This window comes from Echiichthys vipera, assembly GCF_963691815.1.
Source record: "Echiichthys vipera genome assembly, chromosome: 12".
Taxonomy (NCBI): domain Eukaryota; kingdom Metazoa; phylum Chordata; class Actinopteri; order Perciformes; family Trachinidae; genus Echiichthys; species Echiichthys vipera.
In genome coordinates this window covers 20,917,918-20,943,234 of record NC_139837.1, presented here as the reverse complement: position 1 = coordinate 20,943,234, position 25,317 = coordinate 20,917,918, and the positions used below count along the sequence as shown (strand labels likewise).

The following is a 25,317-nucleotide window of genomic DNA, read 5'->3' as shown; positions in this document are numbered from 1 at the left end:
CCAGCGTGTAGGGAGAGAAAGACCTGATATTGAGGATCTGTTGGACCCAAAACTTGCACTTTGCAAGTACTTTTAGTTGGAAAGAAATAAAGGAAGCTCTGTGTAATAATTGCAAACTATCTCTCCTGTTGACTACTTGCAGTTTTAGACTCTCTGGATTTGGACCTAAAACACCTGGCATCTATCAAGAGAATGAAGCAGACCAATAACAACAGCAACAACAAGAAACACTCTCCCACCAGTCATGAAAGAAGTATTCAAATTCTTTACTTGAGTAAATATAGACTCTGATGTGTGTTAAAAATCCTTCATCCCTCCATTTAAATTTTTCCATTCACAGAAACTTAAGTATAAATGTAGAGCTGCAACTAACGATTATTACCAATTGGATTCATTGATTAGCTTTGTTCACAAAATTGGCTTTATCCTACCAATAATTGAAATCCCAAAGACATTCAGTTTATGTAGGACAAAGAAAAGCAGCAAATCCTGCTGAAATGAGAATCTATTAATCTGTCGATCGTCTTTTCTAATTGTTTCGGCGCTGACTGAATGTACTCGAATATCCTAGATTAAAGTACTGGCTCATGTGAAAGTTTTCAGGCTGTTAAATGTGAATCTTTGAGTTAACTAATATACTGTAGTAACTACATATATCATAAAGTACAATGTTTCTTTCTGAAATGTAGAGGAGAAAAAGGTTACCAAAATGAAAATGCTGAAGTACATCACAACTTTAGTGCAGTACTCGAGTTGTACTTGGTTAATTCCCAACTCTGAATCACACACAGGAATATGTACATTTTCATGTACACATGCAAAGTCATACACAGGCATCAAATCTCCTTTTTGATACACACAAACTCGCTTACACACTTAGTGTTTGCAATCATACGCAGATACACACATCTCACATGTACTAAACCTGATGACATCTCCCCCTCAGTCGGCCTTGTTGCTTGTACTTTGAGGACACCGGATGCTAATTGGAAACAGGAAGCTGGTGTTTCCATAGAAGTTTCAAAGAGCTGTCACAGTGAATCTCTCATCCAAAATACAATCCTTAGTGCTGCCCTGACCACAGTTTCCCCTGCCACATCGCCATCATTCTTGAAACCCCATATTACAATCAACTGTTTGTGCAATTTATTGTGTGGGAGAGAGCTAAACTCGCGTCTTAATATAACATGCGGACATTTAAGATAGACATTCACATATTTGTTGAAAATATTCATATATGAAGGTGCAGAAGCACATAAACATCTGATTTAACGGGGGGGGGGGGGTTTGAAGATTAATCTCTTTGAACTTATCTGTTAATTTCCCAAACCTGTGTATCTTCAGCAAACGTCACTAACATAAAAAACTATTTGTCTCAACTATGGGGCATTAAAACGTTCCACTGCGGCACTTCAGTGGTAAACTAGAAGACATTAATAAAGCAAGACTTTAATAAAAGACAGACACAGTCCCATATATAAGCTAACACATGTATTCATCCAGACATACACTGACACTCCCTGCACCACATTCACCCATTGACTTGCTGCAGAAGCGTGAAAGGCATTCAGCTGCCCAGAGGGTAGTGAACATGTTGAGGTGTAATTGAAAAGGAGACAGAGAAAGCTAAACAAATTACACCAAAGGAAAGAAACCAAGAAACATAACCCCGGCGGCACAGGGCTGTCCTCAAACTGGAAATGTTTTACATTTCATCTGAAACTGGTGGCTTTGAAACCAGTTAAACCGAGATGAGTTGATACTTTCAGAGTGTTCACTTTGTTCAGGGTTTGAACTGTATTTTTGATCTTAAGATCAATATGTGGCTAAAAATTGTGGCTGTTGACAGCGCATGGGTGATATTTGAGTAGGTGGTTGTACTGGGAGGGGAGGTGGGTTTATCAGTGATGTGGTCAAAGACACAGTCCATCACTTCCCACATGCATAAACTGCCAAAGCTGTGTTGGCAATCTATGAGTACTAGGTTGATAGTGTACTAGATCATATTAATTAGGAACTCTTGGCTGTATAGGCCATTTGTTTATGACTCATATTAAGGAAGAGTTTATGCGTAAACTTCTCAGAATGATGGTTTCTTAGTCTTACCTTGCTTTCTGGAATTGGAACTGTTCTGTTTATTCTCCTTATAAACCAGCTGTTTAATCCACAGCGTTGGAGCAGTTATCTCTGCAATGACAGGAAGACAAAGTACAGATCAATAACTTCCATGCTTTTAGATGATCTCCACAGAATATACCACAGCTAAGCTTTATTCCTCGTGAGCTGCACCAGATCCAATAGTAGCTGCATATTTCAAACACTTGCACAGCCAAGCTTTTCCCACAAAACCAAAATTAAAACTTCAGGAAAGATCCCAGTATTTCCAAAAATATCAAATAGGTCATCTGGTATTTTTGAGTGAGGGAGTTTTCCATTTAATATAATGGTGCATTCTTAAGAAATGGCGTCTTCTATCCATCCATCAATCCATCAATCCATTTTCATCCACTCATCAGGGGCCAGGTCTAAGGAAAGTATTCCAGGCGTCCCTCTCCCCAGCGTTTTCCAGCTCTTCCTGGGGCTTGTTGAGGCGTTCCCAGGCCAGACGAGATACATAATCTCCCCAGCGTGTTCTGGCCTCTTACCAGTTGGACATGCCAGGAAAACTTCCAATAAGAGGTGTTCAGAAGGCATCCTAATAATAATAAGATGCCCGAACCACCTCAACTGGCCCCTTTCAACGCAAAGAAGCAGCAGCTCTACTCCAAGCTTCCTCCGAATGTCTGACCTCCTCACTCTATCTCTAAGGCTGAGCCCAACCACCCTACAGCGGAAATTCATTTCAGCTGCTTGGTTTTGAGATATCATTCTTTCGGTCACTACCCAAAGTTCATGACCATAGGTGAGGGTCGGAACGTAGAAGGTAGACTTCCAGCTCTGTCTTTAACACAACAGTCTGGTACAACGCTAGCATCACTGCTGACAATGCACCAAACCACCTGTCCATCTCACGCTCCATTTCACCCTCACTCTTGAACCCTGTAACTTGAGGCAATAACTCACTCCCAACCCAGATGGAGCAACCCACCAATTCCTTAGCTAACTGACCGTAGCACCGTGTTACAGATGGAGTAGATAGATTAGACTTACCATCACCCTCAGGGGGTACGTGAGTCTCCATGGTGGGCGTGGGCTTGGAGCCATCATCTGGGTTGAGGGTGAGAAAGAAACGGAAAGAGACTACCATTATTGAGGTTAATACAATCTACTCTCCAGAACTGTTGAATGGTTGGGATTTGCACATGGCCCGGCCAAGAAAGATAGAAAAACAGATAGAGAGAGAGATTGAATAGTAAGAAAAACAATCACCCACACCTTGCTCATCTTTCACACATCACTGAAGCAACTTCTCACACCCACACTCTCACACCAACACAATCAAGCTGCACATTTAAAACACTCCCTCACAAATGCACTGTAAACCACTCACACACAAACACTCACATACACTCACATGAGGAGACCACCCTCCCCATCAGGACCTGCATGATCGCAGCGCTGGTGTGGCAACTAACACCAACACAGAGGTGAACGGACCTCTGAACAATTGTAGAGTGTGATCTTCTTCATCCTTGATTGTCAAAATAACAGGAATGCCGATGTTGATATTATCCGTCATCCGATTGGTTGGTCCTCCCACAATGCTGCTCCAGTGTACGGCTCCAACGAGAAGCCAGACTGCATTGAAATTCAGCACCGATACTGATGGTATCCTTAGGACACGTTCCACTGACTTTGGTGATGGTTCGATCATTATTCTGGCTCCACCGTCACATCAGAAATCTCCCTCGAATCATGCCATGGTCCATGAGAAGTAAATCTCAAAAAACCAATGCCAAAATTTGTTGGGGATATTCATGACATTTAAAACAATGAATTGTGATATTTTTTGGTTGTTCTCCTGACCTTTCATCTAGTGCCACAATCTACCATTTATTCTCCCAGTTGGACTGACATTTTATGACCCCTGGGGCCTTTCCTGTACAGTAGCATCACCCTCAGAATCCAGGTGTGTTCAGCACTAAAAATAGCCCTTACAAGGGTTCTAGCAGTACTTTTTTAATACGAGGATTTATTTGGTGAACCACATGACATACTAACCACAGTATTACTATTAAAGATCACTGTATCGCCATATTTATGACTATTCATCACATTAAAAGTCTCCCAAGTTCTTTGCTCCCAGTGAATATGCTGTCAGACTTTCATCCTCAGTTTTCTCAAGAATGCCTTAGGGGAAAAACATCAGAATTTAATCAGTAACTATAAAAAAGTTGCAAACTATAGAGTACTTGTCATAAATGTTCTCATTCTGGAAAACAAAACGTATAATGAAGTGATATTTGGTGGTCTTAATCTTTTAGTCAAAATATGAGCCACTGACGTCTTATATTGTAGATAAAAAAGATGCGGTTACAAACCATAATAAAGAAATATATTCTCTCTGTCCCAACATCTTTCCAGTTATAATACTGTGTGATAAAGAAAATGTCTACAAGACAGCAGGATTCATGTACATAGACTTGTTCACTCACAGATATACAACGCTCAACTGAATTAATAAAACTCATATTCAAGGTTGACTTTTGCTACTTTTTTCTAAAAACTAAGACAGACTTATTGTGTAGCACAGTACTTAAAATATTTTGAAAGGATGAAAGATCTTTTGTCCTGTTTAATAAATTGAGAAGTTGTAATAAATCTTAGATAATGCTACCTAAAATACTCACCCTTGTGCAGTTTTGTAGCATCCGGAACTTTCCTTGGGAAATAATTTGATCAAAAGCAAACCACAGAGAACTGGAGTCATTCTACACAAAACTAAAGTAAATCCTTAAATCAGATGGTTTGTCTGCAATTTATTAACACTTGAGGCCAAACTGACCTGATCTGGTGAAACTGTGAATAAAATACAACCGTACTACGTTGGTCTCAGACAACTGCAAACCTGGGTCAAACACTAGTCAGAAATATTTACCAGTATTCGTTAAATTTCTTTTTGATAATTTTCTTACACTTCCTGAAATTTCCAAATGTAAAACACACTGATTATGTATGCTGAGCATGTTAAAACAAATTCTGTAACTTACAGTATTTGTCAATTACTGTTTGATCCAGGTCTGGACTGTGAGCTACAAACTGTGAGGGGAAAAAAACAAATAATATAAGCATTGACAGCGAACCGCTCTACTGTGTAAAACACCCTCTGCACTCGGAAACAACTAAAGTGCTTTTTAACAGAGAAACCCTGAGAGCCTGCATATCTTTTCTGGGCTTAAAAGGACTTTATAATGTATTTTCAATGAGGTTTTGTCTTATGATGCAAGCAGACCCATGCAAGAAATCACTTCAGTTTTATTTAATTGATTTAATTACTTTGATGAAACTAGAGTAAAACTACAGTATTGTCTAATAATAATGTTAGCATATTTTACAGTTTCAGCCGAGGACATAACTGGAGCAAAAGCATAAAGTTTTTGTGGCACACTGTTACTGATCGCTTACTGAAGGAATACTTGAGAATTACAGTAGTTATGTTGTAGTATCTGTCTCTGAGGTTTGCTCAGCATCATGTTAACATGCTTTATAAATGAAATGCTACTTATAATATGTAAGTCATTTACTATAAAGACTATTTTCATCCAAATTCTCCTTAAAATTACAAGTAGAGTCTTAAACATTTCGGCTCTGCACAAATATGGACTTTGCATAGATCAGATGGAACAAAATCAGGTCAAAAGACATTTTGAACTTGTGCTCTCTTTCTGTCGTTTTCATACAAACACTCACACACATGCACACGCAAACTTACAGCAGATCTCAACTCACCTTTTCTACCAGAGTTCGGTAGCCCGGGTGGTCTATCGGTTACTGACCCTGTAAAGAAAAAAAAAAACATAACATGTACAAAGCAAAGACTGGACAGCAGCAACAACTCCTGGGGGACATTTCAATAATTTGATTTCAAAATGCTGTTGACTCATTTTAGAAACAAAAAGAAATACTTATAATTTACCACCTTACTGCAGTTTTGCAAGAACTCAAGTCACTCACATCTTGACTTAGAGTTAAATGCGGAGATGTATAAAAAGTTTGATGAGTACATTATGTTAGTATTTAATGGCACACTGAAACAATATGCTTCTTGCATCTTCTTAATTCTGACTAATGCAAATCAGAGTGATCTGCACCAACCGTAGAAATTAAGCTAAATTAAGCTGTACATTTGCAAATATTCTCATTTGGTGCATGCAGGTAGTTGGTTTCATGCATGGATGCACGGAGGAAAAGAGCAACGTCAGACAGTGCAACCAATTACAATAAAAGGGTAAAGGGGAACATTTTTGAGTGCAGGCAACTGGAAGGAAATTTACTACCTGACAATCCACTTGTCCCAGCATGAGTTCCCATAAATTCACGGAAGTTTCCTGCAAATGTATGTGAGATGGTTGATTTGGCTCATAGTGTACAGGGGTGTCTGAGCATGTCAGTGAAGGTTATTTGTTGTCAGGTGAGAGGGAAGGAGAGTTGGGTATGTACGACTGCAGCAGCTGTACCAGGTTTACTGTGCCCGGATTCTGGTACCAGCATCATACATACCTTTGCAAGAAACAATGAAGATATTGGATCTTATGCAGGACAGAAATGAGATAAGTAGAGATTATGTTGCGCCATAAACTACATTTTCACAAGTTTGTTTAAACCTGCACAACTGAAATGATTTCTTCCATTGAGTGCTGGTAGAGTACAGCAAAAGTCATTGCTGTTGATCTCAAAGAAGTAATTCTTGATTTTCTTGAGTAGGCCTACTACTAATGATTAGTTTGTTGATTCTTGCTTATTCTCCATCAAAGGTAATAGAAAAACAGCCATCAAAACTCTGCATAGTCAGTTATGTCTTCAGAGTGCTTAATTTGTCTGATCTTCCAAAAGATCTCAATAATATCAAATATAACAAAGAAAGCCAAATATCCTTACATTAAACAAACTTGAAACAAGAGACATTTAGCACTTTTTGCTTAAAAAAAAGATTGGAACGAGTCAGCGATATAACAAAAGAGGTGCCAATTAAGTTTCTTTGTACATTTTTACCATTGACCTATTGCAAACCATCTCGACAGTGATGACCTCTGAGTGAAAGGAGAACTATAGAATCAAAAATGGAATAAAAATGGTTAGTAAATGGTACAAAAATGAAAACTTTGTAAACTTGCTGTCCAGTTTGCAACAGACACCACAAGTAGTTACTCTGCACATGAAGCCTCAGGCGCTGCCTAATTTGTGCAGAAACACAATAGAAATTGCTGCGCCACTTTATGGTATGACAGGACATACAGTTCTTAAACGGCAAAAGCAGTGTGTTTTTCCTGTATGAATGGAATGAAATGTGTGATCTTTTCTCATTCAAAGGACTGGAACTCAGCAGGTGCCAATCATACAGGTGATTAGTGGCACAAACTGGGGATACAGAGAAAAGTGAAGGCAGAGAAGATTGAGGCAGAAAGAGGGAGATAAGGGGAAAAGACACAGAGAGCAGGAAGCCTCTGGCGGTCTGTTGAGCAGCTTCAGAGGGGCATGCGACCGCTCTCACCACACTCTCCACACAAAATTTGCACCATATGCTCTAGTGACTGTGCAATCCAATTCTGGCAAAGACCCATGTGTATTATCTTCTGAGGGAAAATGATGGTGATTATCATAAAGTGTTCCCATCCAGGATGAGTGTGCAGAGCCCCGCTCCCTCTCCTCCAGCCTGCTGAGAGCAGTTAGATGAGGGGGAGGGCTGGGAGGCCCCTGGATGTATGGCCATTAGCCTTCTTGTTGACCTTGCACCTGCTACACACCACATGACATGTTATACACATGTGCCCGTAGTATGGCAAAACAGACAGACCGTCTTTAACTGTAACCCAAAGGCTGTTCACTATTTCGGATGTAGGGACAGTTCGCTGATTTTTACTCTATTTAAGTTCTACCTTGAATGTACTGCATCCAATCTCTGTCTTTTATTTGAGAAGGAACTGAAGCCTATCAATGAAAACGATTCCCAGTGAATAGAGTACTGCAAGCAGCATCGGTCTGCTACCTTCAACAAAAAAACAACTGGAATTTTCAAATGAATTTTGGATTTTTGTAGAAAATTGGCTCTGTGGTGAAGAGAAGTTTATGAGACTTAGATGTTTTGTTTAGCCAGATATTCTTCACAGATGACCATGTATCATTTGCATGTCCTCATGCTGGGACACGAAAGGTAAAAATCTAATGTTAGGCTGTAAACAAACTACACCACCCGTTAGCTTGCAACTGACGTTTGTAGTCTCATTTAACCACTTGTTAGCAACCGCCTCTTTAAAGACACGTACAAGCTTCAAAATGTACCAGTGCCGTACTGACTGACGTATTTTATCTTGTAGAACATTAAAATCTATTAAGCCTGTGTCAACCACAGACTTTATTTCAGTCCTCTAACCACAAACCCATTCAATAAAGTCAGAAGTGCAAAAATGCTAACTCATTTCCAGGTTTAAGAACTCATTTCTGCAGTATACTATAACGAAAAAAAGTCCAATTCCTAAAGTAACTGTATGTTAATTGGCCCAAACCCCAGGGACTTGGCTTCCAAGCACTCTTGGCTCCAACATCCTACAAATGCAGCCACCATTGAAAACTTTTAAATGCTCGTTATGCTGCTTCTCCATCCCTATAAAGAATTGTCAGGAAACATCCAACCCTACTGTTTTTTTACTGGGGTTTTAGTCATAAAACCTGTTAAACATTACTCTGAAGTAGAGCTTGCACAAACAACTAAGACTCTAATCACTGTGCACAGTACTTAAGGCAGGACAGATGCAAGCTGTGTTGGCAGCAGCCTGACACATCGGCAACCTTGTTTGACAAAAACGTTTTAAGATTAATTTGAAAAACTCTGGGCATTTCATCCGCAGGTTGCCGGGCTGGTGCCCCTCCCCCCCAGTACCTGAACACACCGGGGTCCTGTTGTGCACAGAGGAACCACTCACTGGCTTGCCGTCACTGGTGACACACCAGCAGTAACCTGTCAGAGTATGGCACTGGACCTGCAGGTGCAAAAAGGTAAATCGCACCAATAGCTTTGTACTGTAATATATATGATTTGGTTAGTAAATACAGCAGAGGGTGAAGAGGACAATTCAATATTTCTGATCACCTGGATGATTTGAAGAAGAAGTTTCAAAAGCCATTGATGAAGATGAAGACTGAAAAACATGAAGTAAAATAAATCTGTGGAGGTACAACAGACCTGTGCAAATGTTCCATCCTCGTTGCACTCTGGGATAAACATGGACTCCTGAGGTCTCCTGGCTTGTTCCAGAGCCTGGTTCCTCTCAACGCGACACTTGGATTGACCTGCGTCTGTAACAGATTGACAGAACAGAGTCCTCTCATACAAACCTCCAGCACTGCTGTTGTTGTTTTTTTTGTTGTTTGGGTTTTTTTTTTGAGGAGGCGTGTTCTTTGTCAACAACACCCTGTTCACACCTGGGAGCCGAACATTACAACCACCGTTTACTACTGTTGGCCACAGAGCGCTGTCTGACATTTCAGCGCCTTACTCAAGGGCATATTTTTGATAGATGTACAGGGAGAAGAGCATTATTTATTAACTTTCTGCACTTCTTTTTTCCAGTCAGTTATGAGCTGAATTTCCAACCTTAAGGCTATTCTTCTTTCCTGATGAAGAGCAGCCTTTTACAAGTTTTAAGCACAGGAAAAGCTGCAGTGATGGTTGCTCAGGATTCTGAAAGAACTCTCCAAACTGATTTTAAAAACATCTTGCAGTGCAGATACATTAAACCCATAAAGACCACAAAAGAACCCACAAAGACCGTTTTATTACACTATTCGAAAAAACAACACATTCCACGACACTGACCATTACCACTGCCAGAGGTAGGCTATGAGCACCACATTGTTAGTTTTGAGGAGTGCGTCACACTGATTTTGAAATGCCAGTGGAAAGTGAGCCTGTGTTCCTGCAGCTCTGATGAGCCAGACCTGCACTCAGGGGACAGAGATGGAAGTGACTGAAAGGTCAGAGACTGTAGTGGGCTCCATAACAGCTGGTCACTGGTTCAAAATCCCATCAGCGCCCACTGTTTTTATTGCACTCACAGCTCCTGTGGATTTGAGCTTCATGTTCAACTGTTCGTGTATACACATTCACACCAGGGAGCTGACCAGTGCGGCCGCAGTCCTCCACTTTTGGCAAACATTCTCCCCCGGATAAATACAAGTTTAAAAAACTTGTCTCTGGACCTGAAAGGAGACAGACATGTTGTCTCCTCCAGAGAAACAGACTGAACCGAGCCAGAAGTCGGTAATGAAGTCACCGAGAAGGACAGGCATGGATACATGAATTCATAAACTTGTACTTTGACTGAGAGTACGTTTAATCTGACTTTATAAACTAGTCCCATTACACATTATAGTGCTCCTGTCGTAATATCTTTCTAAAGACTCCAAGAAATCATTTCAATAAGTCGGATTTATGGAAATGTTAGCAGATATTTTTCTGCCTTATGCTTGTCTGTGTTAATGCACATCCAAATGTTTGTTTCTTTAATGTATTTAGGTATGTTTGGCTGCAAAAGGCATCACTTTATCATCTTTGTTTTAGAGATTTCGAATAAGGCGCTGGTTCATGATGTGTTGATTCTACTCAGGTTGTTTATTCACAGCTCAATAATGAATAAACAGGTTTGCCTGTTGCAATCATCATAGCTGTGTTTTTATTTGGTGTTTGTGGTTCTTTGTTGTACCTGTTAGTAATTTATATCTTGTTTAGTCAAATCTATCTGTTGTGTTTAATCTGAATCTCATGCACACATCAGTAAGCCTTCGCCAAACTTTGCTTTTGTAAACAAGGATTGGTCTATGAGCTGTCTGCCTGAATAAAGCAACAGTTGCATTATAAAAAACCAGGCCTGCCTCATCTACAAAGACTTTCTGAGCTTTGCCCTGCTTTCCTTTCCTTGGCACAACGATGATATTATGAAACAAAAGCACATATTACCATGCAGAGGGAAGAAAAGTCACTCCAAAAATGGATTTGGTTGGGTATGCTGTTTTTTCTCATCGACATTGGGGCTGAAAAAAGGGGGAGGGAAATGCCAAGTTCCAACCTTGACTCTAGACCTATCAATCTCTGCTGTTGTTGAGTGGCTGGCATCCAGAGACTGAGGAAGTGTGTGATCCTGGTCTGTAAAAACTTACACGCTTACAGAGAGGCGGAAAATAAAAGACATCTTCTGGTCAGTTACACTTTCCCCAAACTGTCTGGTGTTCAGTCAAAGCTGCAACATCTTAAACATGCTCTCAGTCTGAACTAAATCAGTGCATCTTCTACATACAACATTGTTTTACCATTTTAGGTAAAGATTAAGAGCCGGCTTTGAATCTTTGCTACAGATGACAGTCTACCATTTGAACTTCATCTCCTCATAGTGGCTCCTTGTTTGTAGAACTGTTGATCAAATGCATAGGTTCTTAGTGTCCTTACCTTTGACCTCCAGGTCTCTCCCCTCAGATGTGGATGTTGGTGCTGAAGCCACTGGCAACTGATCGATTTTTGCCCAGTTTTTACCTAAACACACACAAGTCACACAAAGCTCTGTGGAGTCACATGATGATTAAGGCATACTAGAGATGCATACCTAAGGATATTGTGATAAAGAATGACACATAACATGATAGAGTATTTTACCCATCATGCACTCCTACAGTACTTGGAGATTTTACATCATCATCTTGGTATATTGTTAAAATTTCTAGCCTAGATTATCTGTTTTTCCTCCCAAAATGATATTATTGTCAACTACAGGCTGTTGAGAAATCCTTATTGGTGCATTCATGGAAACTCCAAAGACTTCCAGTACCAGCTGCTGACAAGACTTTGTAGATTTAAGACAAAACATGCACGTCATTCAATGAAAATGAATAATTTCTTGCATTAAAATGGCAGATGATTCAAAAAGAGTTTCCTTGAATGCATCCCGAGAGCTTACTCATTGCAAAAGGTTTCAAGTTTCTTCAAGAAGATTTACAGTATACACAGACTGTAACCAGAGTTCAGTTCTCACCTCGACACCGGCCGCGGTGTGCCAGTGTCAGTGTTTTATCTTTGCAGCGCGCCCTCTGCAATTCACAGCCGGTTTCATAGCTCCGCCCATCCGAGCCACACACCGGCTTCCCCTGCGTCCGTGTGCAGATGACCCCACAGTGACTGTCTCGGTCTCCGATCAGCCACTGCAATGAGAACAACCGTTGCATCTTAACATTATGAAGCTTTTTTTCTCATTGCTTGAAACATAGGTTTCTTTTTGGCTCCTTTTCTTTCTTTCTAGTTTCACTGGGTTTGGACAAAGGCTGCATTCAGCTGAATCTGAGATTATGCCAAACTAATGTACAAATTGGACTCATGGGTCACTTGCCCAATTGGCTCAAAACATTTCTGTACTCCTCAAACACTTGACGGCTGCTGCTTTCTTTGTTTAGGCTACTGTAAAGGGGGTGTTTGAGCAGCTCTGCACTGAAGCTCAACCTAGAGGCTAATTTATCTAATTGATCTTTGGCTAAAGACAAGTTGATCCTTGATTACGTTTCAAAGGAGCCAAACCACATTTAGAGCAATGGGAATCCTTCTCCCCCTCTCCCCAGATCTTTACTCATGATCTATTAGTGAGTCTGTTCTACTCTACTGTTGGAAGCAGGCCTTCTCTCTGACAGCAGTAATGGTTCTTGGCGTTGCAGCTGCCTCAAATATATTTAAGGTCTAAAGGATTCCAGCGGAGCACAAACTTTGCCAAGAGGATGGAGTTGTGGGTTTGTAAGAAGAGAGAGTAGGTGTGCATTGAGCAGCACCTGAATCCTCTGCTGTGAAGAGTCTCCCTGCAGTGTACTGTACCTGAGCCAACTCTGTTTTTTAGTTAAGAAAACACAAGGAGGTTTTGATTTGACTTTGATATCTCGCAAGTGGTGATTAAACTTTGTAGCTGCTTAAACACCTGTTTCATAAACGACTAACAACTGAAAATCAGGCAATTCTCAAGTATTAAACTGCATGTGAAAAGTTTTCTCAAATGCATTTTTCACCCAAGGTCTCTTAAGCAATTAGCAGAGTGCTGGTTGGCGCTCTGGATTCGACACAGGGGATCTCATTAAGGGCAGGTATGGAGGGAAGAAGGTGGTGGAAAGTGAAATGCAGCCAGAAACAAAAGGCACAGTTTCCATCCTTCGCTTGCCAACACCTATCAGACAATCTTTTCAAAACGATCCACAGTAGAAATGCATGCGTGGAACTTGCATGTACACAAGCACAATTTTTATTCTCCCTCTCCTTCCTCATCCCAATGCCTGATTTAAAAAAAAAGCTGTATTTTCAATAACATCTAAATTGTTGCCTGGCGACAGATTTTCTCCAAACATAAAGAGCAGCAATCAGACAGACCTGAACAAAGTGTAGATGGTAACAAAGCCAAACCACTGATGTCATGAATGAGCTGGTGCACAACTGGATCTCATATACAAATAAATCACTAGGAGTTTTCATCTAACGTGCTCTAACCAGATTAACTGCATGGCAATCAACTTTTTCTTCTGTCAGTACAGTACTGTACGTCAATCTTTGCTTTTGCGTTCATATTTTTTATATTATAAAGGTCAGACTGCTCCAGAACCGTCACCGCCATCCTGTCTGAGTTCTTTGCTTCTCCACTCACCCCATAACAACTGCCAATATAATCATACTTTAAGTATCCGCCAGTGGCACTATTTTCCTGGACAATTTGACTTTCATAGATCGGTGGACAGTTAAAGCCCAGTTATGCTGTCCGCACGGACGTGAGCTGACTCTTTTATACTCCCAAACTGTAGGGGCAGCATCAAAAACTGCGTCGTCTACAGCATGGCAAGCTCCCCAATTCCTCTGCCCAGCCACATGTACAAAGGGTAGAAAATGCTGGATGTGCATGGACAGGTGATAAAACACCTGCGAAGGAATATGTTTGATGGTGTGACTTAGGCGTGCAGGGGAGAGTAGTTGTCTATTTTCTTCTTTTTTGACACAAATACTGCCATATACCCCTGGAAATGTCATGACAGTATGAAGGTAAAATAAAAATATCTACGGGCCGAGCCTAGTGTGATGTCACTTTGGCTGTGCTGACACTCGCCACCGTAGCCGACTGGTCAAGCATTAATCGAGCTTTACACTCATCACATTTAATCTCTTCTTCACTGAAGGAGTTGACTTTCCATTGAAAATGTGCTTTTAGAGCATGTTCATGAGCATCTTGTACAGAGAAATGATTAAACGTTGTACGCTGCATACTATAAATCTAGCCATGCCTGACACAGCAGTTTGAACAGAAAGTATGATGTTTACCATGCTCACCATCATAGTTTAGCATGTTGGCATGCTAACATTTGCCAATAACACTAAACATAAAGTACAGCTGTGTGTAAAGGGAATGTCATTATTTATTGTATTTGGTTTTAGACAAATAACAATTTTGACCGGCTAGTGGCGCTAGATAAAAAGTCAGGATCACTAAAGTCATAATAATTCATCTTGAGTGGAGTGGGACATAAATGCGTACAAAATTTGCAATTCATCCAATTACTGTCGAGATATTTCACTCAAACCCACAAATGTGAACCTTGTGGTGGCACGAGATGAAAAGTCAGGCAATCATCTAAGTCATTATAGTTCATCCTCAGGGAAACATGAATGTCTGAACAAAATGATGTGGCAATCCATCCAATAGCTGAGATATTTTAGTCTGGACCACAGTGGTGGAGCTACAGACCGACCATCCCTCGAGCCATGCTATGAGGGTAACTGAAAAATGATGCAGGCTCACTCAGCCACAGTGGCAGCACATCCTTAATCCCTGAATTTTATATTCTCTGTCATATTCTGGCCTATATCGCTCTCTCTCTGGCGACCTGGACATGACACAGGAGTTTAAACTTGTTATAGCACAAATTACAAATCCAATATGTGGTGAGGAAAATGAGACACGTGTCAGAAAATAATCCATTTACAGTCCTTTGTGGTTTTTTTACTTTACCGATACCAGAGAGTATCTGCCAGTGCTGACAGTTGTGAAAGTCATGAACATTAATTTCTAAATCCCAGCAATTTAATCAAAAACTGAGTCCAAAATTCATGAAGTGAAAAATCTGCCAACTGGTGAGCTCACATCACCTTTCATACAAATTAACTGGTTTGGATCATTTTCCTCACATTAGTGAACCAAACTGGCTTTTTCTGGCTAGTTTTTAGTACTGAAACAGATGGTGCCCCATTGGAAAAAATGTTGGGTTTTTTTGCTGCAGAGAAAGGATTGTGGTAGTTATCATAGCAGTCAGCTCTGGCAGATACTCCATTATCTGCAGAAGAGCAAAGACAGATTAGACTTTTCCTGAAATAGAAAAAGATACAGATGCTTCAGTATCTTCCACTTACAGAGTTTGAGTTTAAGAAAGTGTCCTGAAGATGGTTCACAGGTTCAATCCCACATAAAACAATATATCTGTTGAAATTAGAGCGACGCTGATATATCGGTCCGCGAGTATTATCGTCCAATATTGGCCTGTCAGACATATTTATTAGTGTATAGGCTTTTTTTCAATATGCCCTGATATGAAAACCTTTTTTTTTAATAATACAATACAAACATGTAATGCAGAAATTATGTTTGGGGTAATGTGTCATATAGCTGTTTATTTTATTTTTTATTCTTTATTTTCTCAGCGTTAATTCCTATAATGTGCTGACAATGTAATACATTGATTACCCTTGTGTAGTCATATCGGTGTACAATTCACATAGAAAAGCTGAGTTTTCACTATATCTGCCACCATATCGGTAATCTGTGAATATTTTGGGTCTACAAGGTGAAAGGATATATTTAAACAAACAAGGAATAATACTTTAGGACACAAATCCACCTCGCATCGCTGTAACAATATGTCCAGAACAAGCCAGACAGCTAAATGTGATTTCATCCTTGGCAATGAAACATGGTAGAAACATTGTCAGACAGCTCGGAGTAAAACGAAATCATTATGTTCCTCTTTGTGAGAGAGTGCAGACAGAGAGGAAAACATAGCACATCGTTTCACTTTAACTTTGCGTGTCATCTTCTTGGCTTCGTGGAAGACAGGAATAATTCAGTAGTTCGGGGGGGGGCGTATATCTCTATTGTATCTGTGATTTTCCTGAATAAAGAAGCATGTGGCTGTTTTCTTATTTATTTTATTATCCAAGTAGTGCAGATAACTGCCATCATAGCTTTCCGTTTTAGTCTAAGAAGAGAAGAAACCAGTTGCATGTTTCCTTCACAGCAGAAGTGGTTAAAAAGGCTGAACCAAATCACTGTGGATGGGAAGCCGTTTATCTAAATCAGCATCCAAAGAAAGCTTTTCTGAAACGTTTTTCATCCAGGTTAAGAGCCACAGAGTCTGGCCTCTGCCCACAGACTGACCCGTCCTCCCCATCCCTGACTCACAGCCTTAATGGAGTCACCTCCTATACCTCCACTGTCATAATAAAACATTAAATCACAGATTTTGAGACGCCATTGTCGGGTAAGTGGAAAAAAACACTCCTACCACGTCTCCCACATGTAGATGTTTCTTAGTCATACTGTCCCACCCACAGACTCGTCTCCCATAAAGGTGAAACCAGAGACTCCGGCAGATCAGAAAGAGTTTCCAAATTTATAGTTGGAATTTCTTTTTAGTTGAGTTGAGGATTATTACTTTTAAAAGTACTCTTAAAGTTGGAGTCAGTAAAGAAAGATTAATAGTTGAACTCAGCATCCAAACAAATAAGGCTGCCCACATTCTCTGTTCGTACATACACATACTAAAACTAACTCCCTGTAATTCGTATATAATATTATTACTGCAGAAGTAACGTTCACAAGGTGGACCTGTGATTGTATCCCGTAAGTACTAAGCCAAACCACGACCCTTTTCCCATCCTAACCAAGTTGTTTTGTACGATATACAAACCTGCTGAAGAGAATACATTGAAAAATACACCCCCCCTTCTGTCTGTGCACCTTTATTTGCTGTTCTTCTCACTCCCTCTCCTCTCACCTCTTATACATTCACCTGTTCTGTGCACAAGCATGAACTTGCCTGTTTGTTTTGCTAACTTATAGCATGAAACATAAAAGGTTTAATTATTTCTCTGTACGACATACTCATTAACATGCCCTAAAACACATTTGCAACGTAAAGTGAACTCCTTCAGTAGAGAACAAAGCCAGGGCTGTGTATGAACAACTTGTTTGTATGCACAAATGGACAGCTAGCAGCCCATGAGGAGGTATGAATTTGACCAAAAGTGTATTGGATTACAATCACAGACTCCCCCTTTAGAAGTACTTAAATACTAAATAACAGGAACATTTTGACTTAATTGTTTAGCTTTCGACCTGTAGATAGTGTCTGTCCAGTAGTCTTGTTTACACAGCACTTACAAAGAATGTAGATTTTCTTAGGACATTTTTTTTTATTCAATACAAGTAACTTTGCTGAAAGTTTGCTTGAGATAAAGCTCAACATGTGTGTTAAAGTTGCTGGTTACAGTTTCACAAATATGAAAGAATTTATACCAGATACATTCAATAAAAGTCCATGTAAAAGCACAAATAGGAGTAATTAAATATCTTTGAGGTATAAGATTGATCCTCTCATACATTATCTGCCCATTAATATGAAGCCATAGCCAAGATCGTACAAGCCAGTTAGCTTAGCATAGCATAAAGACAGAAACAACTAGCCTGGCTCTGTCCAAAGGGAACAAAATCCTACTACCTGCACCTCTAAAGCTCATTGATTATCAAGTTATATCTCAGTTGTTTATTTCATATAATAGCAAGAATAAAAATGACGTGCTGATGAACTAACAAGTGGGAAAACACAACTCGGATTCAACAAACTGGACATAAAGAGTTATTTATTGAGAGGTGCTGGTTTGTGTTTTTATTTTTGGATGGAGTCAGTCGGTTGCCCCCTGTCTCCAGTCTCTATGCTAAGCTAGGCTGCTGGCTGTGGCTCCATATTTACCAGATATGAGAGTGGTATCTATCATCTCATCTAAATCTCGTCAAGAAAGCAATTAAGCTTGTTTCCCACAATGTGGAACTATTCCTGCTGTTATTGATGAAATCCTTGTGCAGAGCTGTGTAATAACTGTATGTAATTTAGAATAAATAATAGTACATGTCCGAAACCCTTAATTGCTTGTGCGTAGCCGTACTTGCCAAATAACTGCTTCAGATTAAAACAGCTTAGGCAAAAACCTTTAAATTACTGGGAGAAGGAAAAATCTAGCTTCCAAGAGAGAATATCAAATAGCAGACAATATACTGTTAACCCTAATCTAATCTAATCTAATCTAATCTTGTGACTCTCTGCACTTTATCCAAGCCACCTCTCAGGTCTGATCAAGTCTCACAACAGTTTCTACGGCACCACTGCTTTACATGAGTTCCTCACTACAACAGATAGCATGCGGTTCACATTTGAATCCTGCCACAATAAAGTTCACTCACACCAGCAGTGAGTGACACTGAGCCTGGGTCACATGGTATCTGAAAAACAAGTCTGTTAACCAGCAGGGACAACCAAATGAGTCTTTCAGCACGACACAAAGCTGTTTGCAGCCAATCAGCAAAGTGTTTGACAACATTTTTACACTTTTCTGTGGTTTCCAGCTTACCAAATACTCTTGAGAATCTGAACTGCCCTGATGTGGTAAACCCCACCCATTTGGCGGCTTAAGGAGGTTAAAACAAATGCTACAAGTTATTTCAGTTACTGTCTGACTGAGGTCTGTTTGACAGCAATCAGCTGCTACAGTATTAGCTAGGATGACAGGACCTGGCATTATCTCCTGAGGGAAAACAGCTCCTCCTGTTAGGCCAATAATGGCTGAGGTTGAGACCCGCCCGACATCCCATAATCAAAACCAAACAAACCCATCTAAATTAAACAGACTAACGTGTAAATGGAGCTCTTGCTGGATCTGCTGAGGAACACGCGCTGCTCAAAATAACATTAATTACCTAAACCTGTGGGGAGAAACTCACTCATACTCTGTTCCTGCAGATCATTAAGCAAAGTTTTACATCATACTGCAACAAGGCAGCACATCAAAGATTTACAAAGAGGCCAAAGCCCCAAATAACATACTGGAGTATTGAATGCACCCCTGAAGGAATTATTTAACAACTGCTCAGAGACCCTTTCTTTAATTTCCAAACAGGAACACAAGAAGAAATGCATATTTTCTTTTATCTTTAATGGACAGAGACAGCTTGGATATAAATCCCCTGACATTGTGAGGATACCGTATCCTAAGGTATAACAACAGGGGAGTTGCGCGATGGTTCGGTACTGACATCTTGACCGGGAAATGATAAGCGGGGAGATTCTCACATTTAACAAGCCAAATTCCCCCTACACAAATACACACAATCTCACACACACACCCCAGCCAGGAGCACACTGAGCTCTCTCTCTACCGCTCATAAAATAAGTGAAATGCAACCCCTGTTGTGCAACAGTTACAGCATTAGCAAAGTGGTCTTTTTTTACCCTCACTGGAAGGGAATCTATTCCAGCTCGAGCCACAGCAATGGAACAATAAGACCGAATATGATTAAAAAGTAATATTTTTTATATTAAGGACTTTGAGGGGGGAAGCAGGGAGATGAGAAACGGAACAATGGTTGTACATAAACAAATGATTGGATTACGACTCCTTCAGTAAATGTATTGAGTTAAACTTTCCAACTGGCTTTTTGTGCGTAGAGCTAATTTCTTTGGACAGATTTTCATTATAAAAACAAATATTATAAACAGTAGATCCAATTTTCACCTTTATTGCACTTGTCTTTAGTAGGGAACAGGCTTGCTAAACTTTAGTTTAACGACATGTTAGCTGATTTACATCCCAGATACACAGCGAAGGAAAATAACTTCTGTTTCTGGGTGTGTCTCAAAGGATTAGCACACTCAAGACGACTGTGATTAGTTTAAAGAAACACAAACCAGACCAAATCTCCAAAACGTATAATTCTGGGGTAAGGGGGAACAAACGCATTGACTTGTAGTCCTTTAGGCCCATCACAATTGTCTTTGTGGTCACATCAGAAGGGGCCTGACATCTTGTCTCTCGGGCTCAGGCTTTATCCCAGCACTGCACGCCTGGTAAGCCAGACCAGTTTGGTCTGAATTTGAGGGGTTTCATGCTTTCTTTCATGTAGCCTAAATCCTCAAGCCTGCAGCTCAGATGAGGAGTGGGCGACAGAGATCTGGCAGATTCAATTCAATTCTTACTTCTTCTTTTTCTCTATTTTCATATTTGCAATCTTCGGCCCTGACTTTGACATCACTTGAGGTAATTAATCAGGCTTTGCACAGTTCTTCTGGAACAGGCTCTATGTAACATATGCAGTAGTACCCCCCAAGACCTGTGAACAGACTTTGATGTATAAAATCCGTGGAGCTCCCCCTTCGTACCATACCAGTGGTGATGCATGTTTTATCTTTGTAACTATGAATAATTTACACATCTGACCAACAATTGTATAAACTATGCTGCTGTTTTACATATTTGTATGTCTGTCTATTCCAGCCAGGCACTGGTTTCAATTCATTTGTGTAGTACGAGAATCTATTGACAGATTCTTGTAACTTGCTCCCTGTATGATTCATCACAGTGAACATCAAGTGTGAATTTTTGTAATGTAGTGCAGATTTCTTAAATCAACCTGCCTGAAAAATGTCTTGCCAACACACGTTTCAAGAGTCTGCTGATGTTCATATCTTACGGAAATTAATGGAAACCAGTAGATGGCTGGACACAAAAGCATAGTTTGCATGTTCTCCGATGCATCTCATAACTCAAACAAGGTCCAAGAGTGTACATATCAACTTTCTTATAAATGGAAACAACTGGGTGCTGGGTATAGTAGAAAAAAATCAACCCCAAAATCTAAAACACGATAGCCTGCTTTTGAAAATGTTCATCCAATATGTAAAGGCTAAATGATTTATAGTTAAAGAGCAAAAACTTGCAAACCCAATGGTGTGGTCCTTTTGATCTGGCAATTAATGATTAATGATGGCAGCAGCAGCATGAGTCGGGGGTGTTTGTGGAAAGTTAACAGGAGTCAACAGTGTTTTTGGAGAGTTAGCACAATTTATGAGCTGCTGAGAGACATACGGTTTTAAACCTGCAGCAAGGCCTTCTAATAAGCTACACGTTGTACGCGACGCTGATGTTGCATTTGGAAATCACAGACTGTATTGCTGTCACTGTTAAAACTCACCATTACAATGCACCAGTCCACACCCATTACAGTTAATTTCATACTTCTGGTTCTAATTTTAAAATCTTACTGCCAGAGCTCTGCGTTTTCATCTTCTAATAACTCTAACTGAAACATCATAATGACTTAATAACACAAGAACATTTGTGGTGGACACATTGTTTTAAAAGAAAATTCAGCATGATTCTGCATCATTTTCCACATCAGATTTAATTCTTCACAGTAGAATTTCCATCATTAATTAGAGATGATTTTTCAGGGACATTTATTTGGAGAGTTGTCCATCCTGTTACACAGCTAGTCAGGTCGCCATGTGGCTGTAACAAACATCTTATGGAGTTCACTCTCATATTAGTGTTAATCATGCACTGAAAAAAAATACTCTGGGCATTTACCTGCTTTGTAAACTGGAACCAGAACAATACAAATACAGGCTGCTGCAATATGGTCATTATTATAGAGCGCAGTGGTCCACATTTGAGATTTTTCTCATGATTGCATCTCCATTTAGTCAAAAATCTTTAGTTGGAGAAGCCCACTGTAGTGACAACCCTCTCCACTTTGATCTAACGTGAGTCGACCGAAGCTCTTACCCTGACTTGATATCACAAGGGATGGTTAAATCAGATCCTGTGTAGTGGAAAAAATGTCTGTTCTATTTAACTAACAGGAACATGCTCCTTGACATGAATGACATCACTGCTTCTACGGAAAAGCAGTGCACAGATGGAGATTCATTACAAGCCTGTGTGTGTGTGCGTGTGCGTGTGCGTGTGCGTGTGCGTGTGTGTGTGTGTGTGTGTGTGTGTGTGTGTGTGTGTGTGTGTGTGTGTGTGTGTGTGTGTGTGTGTGTGTGCGCCTCATGCCAACTTTACGTGCGATGGGCTCATTATCCCCTTTGGGCACAACAAAAACAAACAATGCAACAACACATACAAAAATACATAAATATATGGGCATCTATTGCATCCTTGTGTCATTATTCACCAGGCGTTTTTTGGCATTCCCTCACCAGCCAACAAGTTGATTAGTCAAATGGAGGAAAAGGAGAACAAACGTGAGCCAACCACTGAGTCAATGAAAGTTGTCCACCAAAGTCGGGACTAATTGTGTACTGTTGCTTTTAACGGGCTGAAGTAATCACCCTTTTCTGATAATTGGCATTTAGTTTTAAGGAAATCTATAAAGCGAATGCCATCCCTCATGCTGTTTCCATTAACACACTTTACTTAGCTGTGTTATAAAAAAAAAGTGGAGGAAATAAAAAGTAATGTATGAGAAGCTGCACCCTTCTCCTCCCCCTTATTCCTTTTAAAATTGTAATTGGGTTTGTCTTGAAAACAAACCTGTAATTTGACATATAAGTAACCTTTTTAAACACAGTTCTTGCATGTTGCAATTGCGACTTCACACAGGAGGTGCAAACTGTGTGTGCCACTCACAGCAGGAGGGTGCGGATTGGGCTTAACATTTAAAGTCTCATATCCCACCATTCCTTTTACCTCCTTAGTTAGTGTCATGTTTCGGTAGGTAAAGTTTTAGCAGAGTAGTTTTCTTTAATCTGCCACCAGGCTGAATATACAAAACATGAAGGATGCAAAGAATGTCTGTAACTTAATTTAAATATCTAGCAAACTGTTGTTGACAGTTATCCACATGCTTAGTATAGCATTTATTTATAATTGATGTAATGAAATCATCAAAGTATGAATACTTTTTGTCATCTATGCTTTCTTAGTTTGTACCATTCTTTTTAAGCCTGATTTAGCAGATGTTTAGGAGCTGAAACCAGCTGTAAACACAACACTGATATTTCAGACACGTTTGCAAACAGTGGCTTATTTACACATCCAGCAGACACAGATTGTCATTAGCATTTCTGGACACCTAGAAAATGTAAGTCCGATATTTTATCTCTTCTAGCTCCGGCTTTGGTCTCCACCTACTCCGGAAACGGGGAACTATCTGGCTCATTACCCCTTACGTAAATGCTCCCCTATGTTCACCAGCTAGTTGCCAACTGTAGTTGCATTCACACAGAGCAAAGCAAAGGCGGCGTAATCCTGCAGTTGTGGTTTCAAACAGAATGCCGGCATTCTGGAAGTAAAAGTGCGTGCGTCCGATCTGCACCATTAATCAACTTCTTCAATCCCACCCACAAACCGCCAACTTTATACATAGTAGCACGATTGACAGTAAAGAGAAGGACAGACAGACTGCCGCGCCGTGGCACCCACATGTTTTTGAGAAAGGTGAGAGATACATAGAGAGGGGGAGAGGTCGTGAACTATCGCAAGCAATGTTTCTGTAAGTTATTGTATGTGTAACTGAGGCCACTCTGAATGCTGCTTTGTCACTTTTTGACCTGACTGTGGGTTGACTCATCATCACTACCGTGTATCGTTCCACCCTAATATCTTTCCTTTTGGCCAAACGTCAGTTCAGCGTTGTGGCTCTGCAACTACCTCCTCTGCCGAGTCTCAGACCTGACCCCCCCGTTCTATCTCCAATCAACAACCATGCAACAAACAGGCAGTGTGAAAGGGGCTTGTGTGTGTCTGTTGGGCAGGTAGCATCTACTAAGTCAGTGAGACTGAACCCAAACGGTAAATTTGTCAGAAAACAATGAGCTGAAAGAATCTAAACCACTGTGTAACTGCAGGGTTGGGTGAAAATGATCTGTGGGTTTATCACTATGAACCACTCGTCACATTACACAGTCTTTTGATTAATTTGTTAATATCATACAGATTTTTATCACCTTTAATGTATTTTTATATTTCTAAATTAAGTTGATTTAATACATTTGAGAAAGAGGCGATCTAAAGCAATTTCACACCATGGCAAAATCAGACTTCCTCTTTGGATTATACTTAATACAACATTAATGAAAAGGACGACTTCCTTATTTTTCTTTTGTAGTGGTGTGGAGCAACCAAAATGAAAGTGTGGGTAAAGGGAAGAAGGAGGTGTTCCTCCTTTTCGGAAATGGCACTAAATCTGATTAACAGCATTCCTTGTTTGTCGCTAATGCTTCATCCTGGCTACAGAACAGGGAGCTGTGTCTACTGTTCCCAGGAAGAGACCATTGCGTACTTAAACTGAGACCACACACTCACTCATATCAAAGGAAATGATTGAATATATGGCAGAGCAGAGGCTAATCCGCTGAGCTAGTTTGATAGGAAAGAGGAAGTGTTTCTGCCATCCTGATAATCTGAAGGATTATAGAGAGCCATGACTCTTTCAACAGGCAGTTCTCCTCTCAAACAAGAGCTGGTGCACCAACACACTGAATTGACATTGAGCAAGTTCCCATAGTGGACTAGACAATTATGCAAATGCAAACGCACCCATAAACCACAACTATGTCGGGAGAGTATCGAGAATATGTAGGGGGAAAAAAGTGAAGTTGTGATGAGCCGTGCGTGGAGCTCACTAGCCTGAAATCACAGCTGGACGCTGACTGTGCTTCATTACACTGATTAGAAACCCCTGAAAATTGAGCATGAAATGCGTTTGTTGATTACGCGGTTATCAGAGGGAATCGACATATGTGAGCAATTTGATTGGTCGCTGGTGGACCCTCTAATCCATCTGTCTGTCCTAAGAAAAGTGCAGCCTCCGTGTCCAGTCATGTGTCTAGTTTGCTTGTCAATTTGAAGTTTTACTGAAGTTTTCTGTTGTAAGCTTAGTTATTTTCTTCAACTTGTCGTGTTTATTCTAATTCAGTTAGATTTCCTACATTTTCCAGGATGTCTCTGAACAACTCCCACCGAATAGGTGCATTTGATTTCTTCCTGTACTGTTGTGTGACGTTGGAGCAAAATGTAAGACTAACAGTATTCATCTCAGTTTCATG

The 25,317-nt window shown here is 40.2% G+C and overlaps 1 protein-coding gene across 3 annotated transcripts in view; it reads right to left on the bottom strand.

Annotated features, from left to right (window-relative positions):
• Positions 1-25,317, bottom strand: part of smoc1 (SPARC related modular calcium binding 1) — a 49,904-nt gene that overhangs the window by 19,555 nt on the left and 5,032 nt on the right. For 2 of the 3 annotated variants that reach the window (XM_083924444.1, XM_083924443.1), the window contains exons 2-8: positions 12,180-12,345; positions 11,600-11,683; positions 9,341-9,453; positions 9,038-9,137; positions 5,890-5,937; positions 3,151-3,240; positions 2,107-2,187 (exon numbers count right to left, since the gene is read on the bottom strand). In XM_083924444.1, coding sequence (XP_083780570.1) covers positions 2,107-2,187; positions 3,151-3,240; positions 5,890-5,937; positions 9,038-9,137; positions 9,341-9,453; positions 11,600-11,683; positions 12,180-12,345 — 682 coding nt within the window. The remainder of the gene's footprint in view (positions 1-2,106; positions 2,188-3,150; positions 3,241-5,889; positions 5,938-9,037; positions 9,138-9,340; positions 9,454-11,599; positions 11,684-12,179; positions 12,346-25,317) is intronic. The other variant, XM_083924445.1, reaches the window with a different exon arrangement.